Raw genomic sequence first — 13,197 nt, forward strand, 5'->3', positions numbered from 1 at the left:
AGTTAAAACCAAATTATCAGTATAAATTATAAGGTATTGTTTAGAAAAGGGCGTACGATTAAAAATTAAAAGGATTCCGAGTAGACTTGGCTTCGCGCTTTCCACGTAATGATGCAGTACTTTCTCACTTGTATACTTTTCTCTTTGTATTCCTTTGTATATATATATATGTATATGTATCCTATGTAACTAGGACTTTAAAACAATTATAATACAAAAGACATTTTATGTGATCGCCGCCACGAAGAGTTAACACCTCCCGATACCTTCGACTAGTTCGCACAATAAATTGTTTTCGTCCATTAAAAATCGCTACCGCGGAAGCAGGGAGGCGCCGAGTTTTCCTACTCGAGCGGTTCGTTAGTTAGGAAAATAGTATCTTCGACCGTCCGAATAATCCGGCTCCATTTACCCCGGCACCTCGCACCCTTCCGCTTTGCCATCGATTAGAGCAAGCTGCGCTAATCAAGTGTCTCTAATTTACGCGTTTTAATTACATATTAAAAAAAAAAACAGATTCTACGATTAATTTTTGTAAAATAACTGTTTTTTCTGTCTAAAATATAAACGTATACTTAAATTATAGAATTTGAGGCTAGCAATCACAAACTTTTAATAATTTACTTTGTCCCAGCTCGCTCCAATCGAACGCGGAACTCATTAACGCAGGTACACAAAAATCATGGGCGTCGTTAGAAAGGGTCAGAGAGACATGCTCGCAAAAAGCGGAAACGAGCGGAGAATAGTTTAATTAAAATTGCACTTTTAATTTAAAATTTTAGTCGTTCCATTAATGCTATTTAAGAAAAATAATGAGAGAAATGATAAAATTTCTTTCAATAATAAAAATGCACTTGTATATATACAATATTTATATATATATATAATATATAATTCTGGCGAAAAGTTTTCGTATGTCAAAAGACATAATGATTCTAGTGTATGTATACCTTCGTAAAAAATTCTGGCGACGCTCATGATAATAATTAAAGAAATGCACTTAGGTATTCGGTCGAACATGACGAGGCCTCAAAATCAAATCCTCGGCATGTTCAAAAAGGCGCGATTCTGTTCACGATTTACCGAAAACGGATAATTAATTTCTCTTCTCCCCCATTCAATTTTCCTAAAATTACTAAAAAAATGTTACGATCGAATCGAATACCTTGCACAATCTGTTACGATAAAAAAATCTCATGTGTATATATCAATTGCTATAAAAAAAAATTCCGAGATTAATTTCGGCGGACAAAACTAAGGGCGGACTTACCGATTCGAGGACAACCAACTGATCCAATGTTGAACACGGTATTCTAAAAAAGACACGCGTGAAGATTCGTAGAACTCGAACTTTGTAGGAGCAATAGCGTTTAACGTGTTAAGCGCTATTTATACCGGCGCAAAAGTAATCCTTTTTGAAGTTCCGCAAATAAAATTAGAAACATAGAGATAAATCACTTCCTGTTTGGTTATCCATCCACTTACGCTTTGTTCCATCTATCTTTGTGAGAGGGCTATCGGATCCTCATCCTATTATTATTATTTGTCTATAAAACAATAATTAATAATGCACGCAGAAGAGAAATAGAAAAGGAGGTTTTACTTGCGGAACTCCTCGATTCTGTTAATGAACTAAAACGCTTACCTGCTGTACGTAGTGTGCCAAGAAAAACCGCGTATTCCTTCTTGATTGCAAATAAATTTTGTCGGTGAAAATGAATTCCAAATTAATCAAGAAGTTCGCAATAAAATATGCGGTACATTTAGGCACACTCTTTTCGTATAACGTTGTTCGACACGTCGAATACCATTTGCAGTGCATTAAAAAAATGATCGATCAAAGCTGCCGAGTTAGCTTCCTCAGAAACGGCGATGTATCTGCTCGCACCGAGATCTAACGGACGAATAACGTCCCGCGGAACTTTACATACCTCGTCGCGCACATTCTTCTCCTTATGGTCATATCATTCATCGTTATCTCTCTTTTTCTCTCTCGCACATTCGCGCTTTCACTCACGCATTCCTTTTTTTTTTTTTTATCTTTCTCGCACTACGCGCACGATGCATTCTTGAAATCACGATAATTCTGACGATAATTAACCACGATAGTAAAAGCATATAAGCTATACAGCTACCATTCTGTATCTACAATATAGTTTTGTATGTATAATATATATATAGATTTCTTTTTCTTTTTTCTTTCTTTCCTCGTTTCTTTTTTTTTTTCTTTTTTTTTAACTCTGGTCTCTCGCATCATAAAATGAACATTTTATGAATAACATCGTAAAATACCACTAACTCGAAAAGCGGTTCAATGTTCGCGCACTGACAATTCGTTCTTCGTCTCGTCTTCCACGTGGACGCTTCTTTCCCGTGTCGGAAATAGCCCGGTGAGAGTTGAATCGTTTACGGCAAGAGTTAGCTTGCACCTTCATATTCCAGAAGATTTTAAGAGAGATTTAATCCCCTCAACAAGAATCGATAATCTTGCTTCCCTGCTTTCGTTTCCATTAAAGTACTTCTTCTTGTTCCCTTTTAAATTTCTTCGCGATCAGAAGACACGAAGTTTCCTTGACATCTAGTTTGGCTTACTATCCATTTCGTTCTTCAGATTTCCAACAATCTGGTCGTGATTTGTTTTTTTTTTTCTTTTTTTTTGTTACGTTTGCAATCGTATTCTTTTCAAACATTTCACTCCACGTTTCCTCAAAGACGAAACTTTCTTTTCTCGCTCAGAGAAACCATAATCTGGACTTGTTTTTCAGGCCTCGAGCGTGTTTGGAATGCTGACGCTTTCCTCGCGTCCCGACATCCTCTTCGAGCCGCTTCTTCATCGATGCGCTCTCGATGTTGCGAGTTGCCGAGCTGCCATTTCTTCGGCAGCTTCGCAGCCGAAGTCACGCTCTTGATAATGAAGGAGGGTCTCGTCTTACGTCCGCATCTCCGCCGCTTCCGTCGCGCGATCATTACTGCAGCACGCAGCACTTGCACTTAGGCTTCTTCTTCAGAGTGACGTGCTCGACCTGTGATGCGTCGCCTGGACCCTGCGCCGTCATCCTCGCGACTTCCACCGTCGCGGTCCGGGACGCGCCGACCTAAACCAGATACATAATTAATTTCAAATACAGTTGCTAAAACCATTTTTATCTTTCCTATTCTCCTATCTAAATACTTTCAAATTAACATTATCATCATTAAAAGCGATAATTGAGTACGAGTCTTTTCCAGCTTACCTTTTCATTGACAGCCTGGTTACCGCTTTTGGAAGGAGTGCCACCATGTGCGCTGCCATTCTCTTGGCCCGGCCTCGGTGACGAGTGACAATTCGCGGAGTTGAGGAGTGGACTGGTACTGGAGTCGCCCTTGCCATCGCATCCCGGCAACGGCGGCGCGTTTTGACCCGGAGTCGGCGTAATCGGCTTCCCGCCCTTTATCAGCTCGACGATCTCGTCAGCTTCCCGAGAAAGATCGCCGTCCGGCCTAAACGGGTTGTCCCAGCCGCTGTCCGTACTGAAATCCGAATTCGTAATTAGTTTATTCATCCAAGCGTCAGTTTTGCGCACTCAAGCATTTTCTTCCTTAATACAGGGTCAGCTTAATGAACTCTTCAAGCGACAGAGCGTGAGACCGTGACTGTCGATATTGACCTATTTATATCATCGCGATCAAGAAAACAAGCTTATTTATTTCATTTAACAGACAAATAAATCCAATTAACACATCAAAATATCATTGCCACAGGGAAAAAAAAAATAAAAAAAGGGAAACAATTCTATCTTTAAAATGCCTCGTTAGATCGAAATCGAATCTATCGCTGTCGCTTTTTCTTGACTGGATTCTCTCGTTTGGCTCATTATTATTTTATACGCTAACGCTTATTATTTTGTACACCTCTCGCTATCTATGTATTACATTTAGAGAAACGAGAAGCGTTTGAAGTACCATATAAGCTACATACATCCGTGGGTTCGTTGCCGAAAAGTATTTAAGAGTTAATCGCACGCTGTCGATAACTGTCGAGACGTCTAGCGCGGAGATAGACGGGCCGGAAGATGAGCTTCGAAGGCGCTTCCTTTCCTCAAGTATCTAATTAAATTCCGATTCACGGAGCGCTAATCGCGGGCGCACGCACGCCTTGCGTCGCTCGCAGCGGATCTTGAGATACGCCGCGGATAACAAAAGCCGCGGCAAGTGGGTAGCGAATCTTACGAGCCAGGTGGAATAATTGCAATCACCTTGAAGAACTTTGCGATAAGCGGGTCTGAATGAAAGTTTCATTATCGTGCCGCGCAATAATGAATAGAGACGTCTATCTTACCGTGTGGCACCAACATTAAACATATTAATTTTCTTTTTTCTTAATTATTCATTTCAATATAATTATTAAAATTATATATTTTATTATTAATGTTTTTATTATTATTTATTATTATTTTATAACTTTACGTTCCGATATCAAAGATAGTAAAGGCAAATAAAGATAAAGATAAAGCTGTCAACCAAGCCAGAGGTGTGTCTGCGTTTATGTCACACGTCGGTTCTTCGATCAACATATCGTCTGTCAATCGTCGGCTGAAAAAAAAGTTTGCTAGCGTCCCGAATGTTAAACGCAAACGCATCTTTATTTCAGCCCTCGATCGGCGGCTGCAGGCGCGGTGAGTAAATTACGCTCAATTGCGATCGCACCGCGTCCGCTCCGCGATGACCGTGACATTAGCTTCGCTGCTGCGCTTAATTGCGCCGTGGTGCACTGTTACCCATTCGCGGTTAGCGCACGTGCTTATATGTGTGCACGCGCACTTCCGGCCGATCTGCACGTAGCTTCCTGATCGCGTCAGCTAGAACCCGAGGGTCGGAGTCGCAGAATTTTCTGTTCCCTCGCGAGTGCTCCAATCGCACATTTTTTTTTTTATTTTTTTAAGTCCAAATATAATTTTAATATTTTACGCGTAACAAATATGAGCACAACAAATAAGTTTTAATAAGCAGAAAATATTTGATGTTTCTTTTAGCATTTTTTAATATTATTAATTATTCACAAAATAATTTGATTTATTCTTTAATTAATAATGTGGAAGCTTGCAATTTTTGTACGTATTTTTTTTTTTAATTTTTACGTTTCAAACGTTGTTGTTCTTAAAATATTAGCAGGCTAATTTCTCGATTACTAGTTTAGCGAGTACGTTCGTCGTCAATGAGATAACTGTGTGGTGCAATCGGCCGTTTAGAAATAACGTCTAGACGGATAGGAAATGAGGACCGGCTCGGATTTCCGACGACGCGATCGATCGCAATCGACCTCCGTTTTTCTTTCGCTAGCTTTTACGAGATTATTTGATCAATTCAAGGTATCTCTGGTAAAAACGAAGATTGAGCTCCTTTTCTTTTTTTTCTGATAAATTTTCTTCGCTTCTTCGGAGACATTCGTCTATTTTTGATTGCTTCTTCCCGTTCGACTCAGCAATGTTTAAAATAGCGCAACAAAGAACTATAATGCTGTTAGCGATTTATTCTTGTTTATTAATCCTCTTAATTTAAGGGTAATAAATTAAAAGTTTAATAATAATAATTATAATAATAATAATTTTAGAAACTTGTTTGTTAATTTTCTTAATTTAAAAATTGCTGTTTGCTATAACTCATTGTACATAATGACGTACTTTAAATTGTTTTTTTGCGCGAGACGAAACGCGATACGTCGGCGGGCCTCCGGTTAATGTGTAACTTTCGTCTAGGTACATACAATCGGTCAGGGGTTGAAGACCTCCGAGAATGAGACGTCATTCTTTGCTCTTTGAGGCCGACGCGGTTCATAGCTCGAGCACGCTTGCGCGACGATCGAATCTAGCCAACTATTCTCGCGATGAAAAGAAGATAGGAAGGAGATGGGAAAAACGAGAAGAGGAAAGCGTCAAAAGGAATGAGGAAGAAAACGCGAGACGAGGCAATGAACGAGAGGAGACCAGAAATGAGAAGAAACGCTGAACGCTGACGTGCAAAATATACATATAATCGCCTCTGAATCAAAAATTTTCGAGTAACTTTTAGCGAGACATAAAAAAAAAAAAAATACATTATTATATATAAGACTCAGAAATCCAGTTAGTTTTTTTTAAATACAATCCTATCAATTTTTTTATAAAAAAAAATGTAAGAATTAAAATTTATTTGAGAATAAAGAAAAAAAAAAAAATTAACAGTTACTCGCCTTTGCTGTTGCAATACCTTCGCGGTCGCGGAATATTATTCACAGATCTATCGCGAAGTCGAAAGACGTTTCAGGATGTCTCGTACTTAACGGTGCCGAAGATAATGCAAATGCGACGCGGAGAAACCGCGAGTGGGTCTGCGAATGGAGGACATTGTCGAGGACGCTGGGGGGTGTGCTTGCGTAAAGAAGCTGTCGAGTGCGATTACCTCTCGTTGCCGTCTGTGTCCCTGGGCACCTTAATCACGTAGTACACGTGGCCGCCGTGGGTGGTCGTCATTTTTCGATCGCGCCTTGCAACATTTGACAGCACAATCCTCGCGGAGGGAGATCTCTCCTTCGGCCCTTCGCGCTCTCACGCTCCACCGAGTGCCAAGTCGACTCTCGTGCACACCATCGTGCTCTCACTCTTATAAAAACTCGACGGCACGACCAGAAGAGTGACCGGAACACGTCCCCACCAGGGCGAAGGGGCGCCGAAGAAGAACTTGGCCGATTTCTTCGCGCGGGCGAACTTCAAGAGCAACGTAAGATCTTATTTTTAAGCGCGCTCGTGACATACCGGGAGATCTGCTCTACCTCTTTTTATATATTTTTTTTTTATTCCCTCTCTCTTTTTCTTTCTCCGACATTCGCCCGTTTTCCTTTCTCTTCCCACAAAGAGAGGAGAGCGAGGAGCGAGCGAGAAAGAACCGCGTTATTTCGGGGCTGGTCGCGGCTTGCCAAGAGGAAAAGACTTCCATCAAGTGTTTTCCGTTTCGACCGATACGAAACAGTCGTATCGTGTATTTATTCGGCTTTCTGGCGTACGAAACTAGATGATTGATGGAACGGATGCTATCCCGGGGGACGTTTCGAAATTGCGAAGCACGGCGCGCCGGCTCTCGTCACACCCAAGTGTATAAATTAATTCACGTGTTATTATGTTTGCGGAACAAAGTTATCTATCCCCGCCGATCGCTCCGCGATTTCTCGGCCGGTGGATTAGCGCGCCTGTTTTTGACATTTTAAATTCATTTATTTATTTCTTTTACTTTCGCTTAGGTAAATGTATCGATTATCCGATACTTCCGAGGCTTCGTTTTCGTATGACAGAAGCTCGATCGTCAAGCGGACTTTGCAGACTTGTAACGCGGACAAGCCGGGGATCCGCTTCCGACACGTGAAAGCTCCGGCCGACTTGAATCGAGGCGCAACCTATTTCGGGAGAGCCCGTGACCTATTTTCTCATCCCTTCGACGATCGCGCCCCTCGGAGTCATCGGGCTATTAGTCGGGAACATCGTGCACGTGCGCGCTCGATAGCAGAAATCATTCTTCGGGGGGGTTCGCGCGCGCGATGATTCGTTCACTTGCGATGGTATTTTCGAGGATGCGCGCAGCGGCAGCTCGAAAATAGCTCGGAAATTTATACGTTGAGTCAGCGCCCGAAGTAGAAATGCGCGGCTCTTCGGGCACGCATTCTACTCGCGCCTTCGGTTATACTTAATGCGGCTGTCCGAATTTCCGTTTTATCGGGACCACCTTCTGTCGGTCGTAAAAACGGCGCGTCAAAGATTAAAACGGACCGCAGGAGAAAAGTAGCCGAGTAGAATCGGGAGGAGAAAAATAAAGGCCGCGGAGAGAAGTTTCCGTAAGTAGCCGTGTCTCGCGGAGGGTGGATTGACAATCGATCGACTCGTGTCAGTGTTTAAATGAAATCCTTCATCGGAAAAGAAAGAGAGCGAAAGCAAGGGGGAGTTCCAAGATTGCGACTTAGTTGTGCAACTAGTTGCCTAGCGGAGCACGAGCGATATCGATTTGGCATTGTTTACGTACGTCGTATGGTTTCAACGATTCCTTGGCGAAACGGCACGCGAATCACGATTTCAGCGAAAATGTTGAAGTAAATTAACAAAGGCTGGTTCGTTATCCGACGATTGCATTTAATTCTTCTTTTTTTTTTTCTTAATTATTTTTTTCTTTTAAATAAAAAATATATTATTTACTGTTTCTTTTTTTTTCCCCACAAAGCTAGGAATAGAAATAAAATTTTTACCGGCGCGTTCGAACGGCAAGACACGAACGAAGAATGGAGACATTTTTTCGTAAGTCTTTCGGAGAACTCTTTTAGGATTCATTCGTTTCTCAGTGATGCGTAACGCGCACAGAGACTTCTTCTCTATGAATGGATCTCTGTCAACCAATTAACGCGTCTCGTATCCGGGGACACTCCACTTATCTTCATTACTCGTTTAGTTCGTCGTCGAATACTTTCCCCCAAGTTCACACGAGCGTATATTACGATTGCATACTTTCAACGATTAGATGTAGCGTTTTCCAGCAAATGTAGAACAAGAATTACGGTACCGTTATAAATTTCTATATTAATTAAAAAAAAACGTTTATAAAAATATTCTTTACAAAAAAAAATATATATATAAATAAAAAATAAACGAAAAAAGCCAGTGCAAAACTTTCATTTCACTAGCGTGAATAATATATTAAATAAAGTCAAGTTAACACTTTCAAAGTAGAATACTGTCTTTTCCTAAACCAGGCGAGCGTAATTATTTCCAACATTACTGTAAACTTTTTAACGATCGTGCAAACTTTCTCGTTCGAAATACCTGCCGCTATCACTCGGTAGAATCTCGACCTTTTCCCAATTCTCGTGTCTCTGTGTTCCTAGGAGATCGTCAGCCGTTGAAAAAGCTAGTGTGCCATCGCGAAGGGTTAAAAAGGCCAAAAGTGAACGGGAGGCATGGTTCCGCACTTTGTACTTCCGACTTCGTCGTAACGAAATGCCGGCAGCTTTTTCACGACGCGACTATTTCGAGTCATTTGACATTTTAGTCTCGATTAACAACCGACGCGGCCTCGCCCTACCTGCCTGCCTATCGTTTAACGACGTACCCTCCTTGCGGGGTGCACAACACCCTCTTCCTTCGGCCTTCACGCTTAACGGTTATGGGGGATGCACAATTGAGGTGATAATATGGGTCGCGACTGCGTAAATACGCGGCGGTTTCTTCTTTGCGGCCGAGATATTCGAAATAATAGACTAGACGCGTCTCGGCTGCAATCAAATAAAAGTCAAGTAAAAGTCAAATAAAAGTTTAAGAGCGATAAAGAATTCATGAAGAGGATTCGACTTCGAATCGGTGTAATTGCCGGAAACTAAGATGACAAGCGAGTCGGTGAAGAGTACGCTGCTTCAGGTTCTTTTTTTTTTAATTTTTTTTTTTTTATCGAGTTAGTCAAGAGTCTAAAGTGAAAGAAGAGGCGGGTGATAAGACCAGCCTAGTTCCGCGATTCGTGCCGTATGTGGGCCACTGGTTATAAGGTCACGCAGCATGGGGGTGCGTGCATGCGTTGCGCCGCGTGTCGGATTCGTCACGTCGTCGCGCTGTTGTGCGGCTGCGTGATCGACTAAACGTACATACCTGGACCACGGTCCGCAGATAGAGCAAGAGAAACAGAAAAACGGGCACGAAAGCTAAATCAACTCTGAGACGATGTCCGTTGCGGCGACAAAGCGGCGGCGGAGATTACTTAATTACGCGGAATCAGCGATCCCGTCGGAATCAACATCACGACTCGAGTTTGAGATAAACTAATCGCAATCTAAAAGAGAAAGTGCTAGCAGACTTCTGCGGATGTGTAAATAAATTTTCTTCGCGGAAACATCTTTTAAATGCGCACGGGATTTAAATGCGGCAGCTTAAGAATGATCGTGTCATATTTTAAAGCCCTGTTGAAAGATTCCCAGCTATGGTAATTCATTGCGGATAAATCATTCGACAATCGCGTCGCCTGTTTATCATTGTCATTGTTCGCTTACTGCGGTAGCCATATAATCCATTTAGGAACGTTCACTCGCGTTTATCGACGCGTAATTGGTAATTGACGGTAATACGAGGACCTGCGACCGAATTTCCCGTGAAGAAGCTTAATGGAGATCAACGAGGCGGAGGGCGAGCGTCATTCAGATGAGGAGGTCGTGAGAGTGCGAGGGCAAAAATCATGTCACGACACATCGCTCGACATGTCCGGCTACGTTTCAACGCGAGATTAAAACAGTACGAGCGCGGTGTTAATCAGTCGATCGATTTTGCAATTAAAATTTATTATCTAGAAGCATTAAACCGAAGGGGTTTTTTTCTTTTGCAATTAGCATTAATTGCACTGCGCGTAGTTGAAGGGAGTTTTAATTTGTTTACAATATTAACAGATATGCGATTTCTCTTATTTTGCGTTAACGAGCTGAGCTCAAAGCACGCTCGCATCTAGGAGGATGAGTTATTATTACCCTGTTCGTGGTAATGCACGTTTTTCTTAGCCATACGGTGAGAGAGAAAAAGAGAGAGAGATACCGTTGAAAAATTCACGCCGTGATCGTCGCCGTCTCAACCTCGTCTCTCTGAGATACGTCTCGTTTTACACGAGGCACGCCCTCGTAAATACACTTTTAGTGTATGAACGTGAGACGGCCATCCGAATGCAATAAGCGACTTATGCCCGAGAGACTCGTTTCGAAAATAATTGCAAGAGTCTCGGAAAATTTATGCAATAAATATATAGAATTATTTTAATATAATTAATTTCTTTAAGTAACGAATAATAATTTGTCATATTTTATCAATTATTTTGAAGAGAAAACTTTTGAGAAGGACAAAAAAAAAATAATTTTTCGCAAAAGAGATTACCACGAAATATTAATACGCTGATTTAGCGACGGTGATATTTCAACGAATATTATAAATATTAAATTAAATGTTACAATCGACGCTATTTATCGAAGTTTGATTGAATCAGTTTATTTGATAATTTAAGATAAATAAGAGCTCGCTCCCGGCGAGTGTCCGATATGGCAAGAGGTCGGTTCACACGTTTACGGTTAATTAAGCAATTAGGTGGTCTCGGCAAAGTCGATCGCCGTATGGTGCTGAACTTTTCTGAGGCAGGTCACGGTTCCTCGACGACCAAGTCGCCGTTCCTCCAATCGCTATCTTTGGCACGCGCCGGTCCGACTTGGACGCGTATTCGGATTATTCCGAAATTCGCCTCGGCACTCTCGCAGCCTCCACGGTACGAGATGGAAAATCTGTTCGTAAAAGTGGCTCACTGACCTTTAAAGCCAATTTAAAAAGCGACTCGAACGTTGACCCCAGCCACGAATCACGTACGCGTATTACAGAGAAACAATTCAGTTACGAGGTCGACAATTAATGGGGATTTTTCAGAAAACTAAATAATTTATACAACGCGAGGTAAGGCAAGGGAAACTGTATAGACCACGGTAGTATAGACCGCTGGAAATATACACGCGGAAGCAAGATGGCACGCGAAAAGTCAATAACTGCGAGCAGTTTACTATTTTCCTTTCTTTCGGAAAAGCCCGACTCGCGCGAGTATTTCTCGCGAATTTTCGCTCCATTTATCGATTTAAAAAAAGAAAAAATAAAAAAATTACTTGCCTAACTTACGCTTTGACGAAATAAGCACGAAAGGCGCGCACGCAGCACGGAATTTGATAGACGAAAAATTAATTATGCAGTTTAGATTCTTAATAAAAAAAAATGAAACGTCAGAGGACACGAGTCGAAGAAAAGTCGCCGATAGTTTATGGACTTCACGGTGTCCAAGGCCCTTTCGCAATTGGCATTCCATTCGCATTACGAATCGTTTCTACTGATTTAGCTGAAAACCTCGCGACGGCGATCTCCGTGGGGAATATGAAAAATAGTACGCCGCACAGAAAAACATTGGTTTCACCAGCGTTGCATTCGTTATTCGCGAGGCCGTGTCGCGTTTTGCGTCGCAGATTGCGGTCGAAATCGTACGACCGTTAGAGGGATTGCAGCGAGTTACGGTAAACTTTCTCAGCCCCGAGAAAAATCATGAACGACACGCACCCTCGCGCACGCACGTGCGTCGAGACCAGAAAGAAAGAAAAAGAGAGAGAGAGAGAGAGAGAGAGAATGAGAACGAGCACAGATTTCCATAATTGGTCTGTCGGGATGGATCCCGACGATTAAATCCATTAGACTCACACGTCGATTGGATTATTCCAAATCGATAGAGATCCTTACGTAGGTATCACCGCATTGTTCGTTCACTGTGCCACCGTGTCATCGGCCTTATCACTCTCGCGATCGCCGTTATCACCGCAGCCCGCCGGAGATAAAACGCCCGCTAAGATCAACGGTACTCGCGGACTCGGCGGCTCGGTACGCGAGATCAAGGGCTAACGCGAGGAAGAAGGCTCTAGGAAAAGTAAGAGGGTGACAAGGGGAGAGAGACGGGGGAGCACTACGGAGAGAAAGAAAGGGCGCGCACGATTGTCCAGCGGTGCAGCCGACAGCACGACTGGTGGCGGCGGTCTCACCGCACCTCTGCACATCCACCCACGCTATATCGATCTCTCCCGTCCTCCGGCGTCCTCGCGCCTCACCTCACCGGCCCCCTCGCCACTCTTCTCTACTCCGGTACTCGCGCGCATCAGGAACGCGGCGTAGAGTCGGCGGTGCCGGGCGCGCTGCTGCGCTGGTATCCGCGATTCGGCGGCGAGGCTGGGGCATCGCCGGTGCCACTGCTGCTGGTGCTGGTCGGAGGAGGTGACGACGGTGGCGGCGGGGCAGAACTAACTTGAGCTCAGACCCGATTCTATGTATTCGCGGAATGAGCCTGTGCATGTATGAATGGACAGCGGGGGACGACCGCGACGCGTATACGCGGGAGAATCACTGGGTTAACGCCGGACGGGGTGGTGCATCCCGCAGGAATTTCGGACCGACTTCTTCCCGAAGGCTTTCCCTCATGTGTACTTTTTTTTTTATTTGCTCGACTTCCGAGTTATTATATTATGTATATTGTGATATAATATCAGACTTCTAAGTGCTATATTATACTTGACCACGTTATTGCTGCAATCACGTGGCCGAGTGTCGATAAGATTTTTTTTGCGCAATGTCAACATTTCCTGAATAAAGTCATGGTTGTACTAAT

The 13,197-nt window shown here is 42.9% G+C and overlaps 1 protein-coding gene and 1 pseudogene across 4 annotated transcripts in view; both read right to left on the minus strand.

Moving 5' to 3' along the window:
* Positions 1-124: 124 nt before the first annotated feature.
* LOC139104924 (uncharacterized) overlaps positions 125-13,197 on the minus strand; it is a 54,668-nt gene continuing 41,595 nt past the window's right edge. For all 4 annotated transcript variants that reach the window (XM_070660700.1, XM_070660701.1, XM_070660702.1 and 1 more), the window contains 2 exons: positions 3,234-3,510; positions 125-3,095 (listed from right to left, as the gene is read on the minus strand). In XM_070660700.1, the coding sequence (XP_070516801.1) occupies positions 2,967-3,095; positions 3,234-3,510 (406 nt within the window). In that variant the 3' untranslated portion in view covers positions 125-2,966. The remainder of the gene's footprint in view (positions 3,096-3,233; positions 3,511-13,197) is intronic.
* On the minus strand, positions 6,429-12,893 carry LOC139104931 (uncharacterized; annotated as a pseudogene).

Source organism: Cardiocondyla obscurior, linkage group LG08, assembly GCF_019399895.1.
Source record: "Cardiocondyla obscurior isolate alpha-2009 linkage group LG08, Cobs3.1, whole genome shotgun sequence".
NCBI lineage: Eukaryota > Metazoa > Arthropoda > Insecta > Hymenoptera > Formicidae > Cardiocondyla > Cardiocondyla obscurior.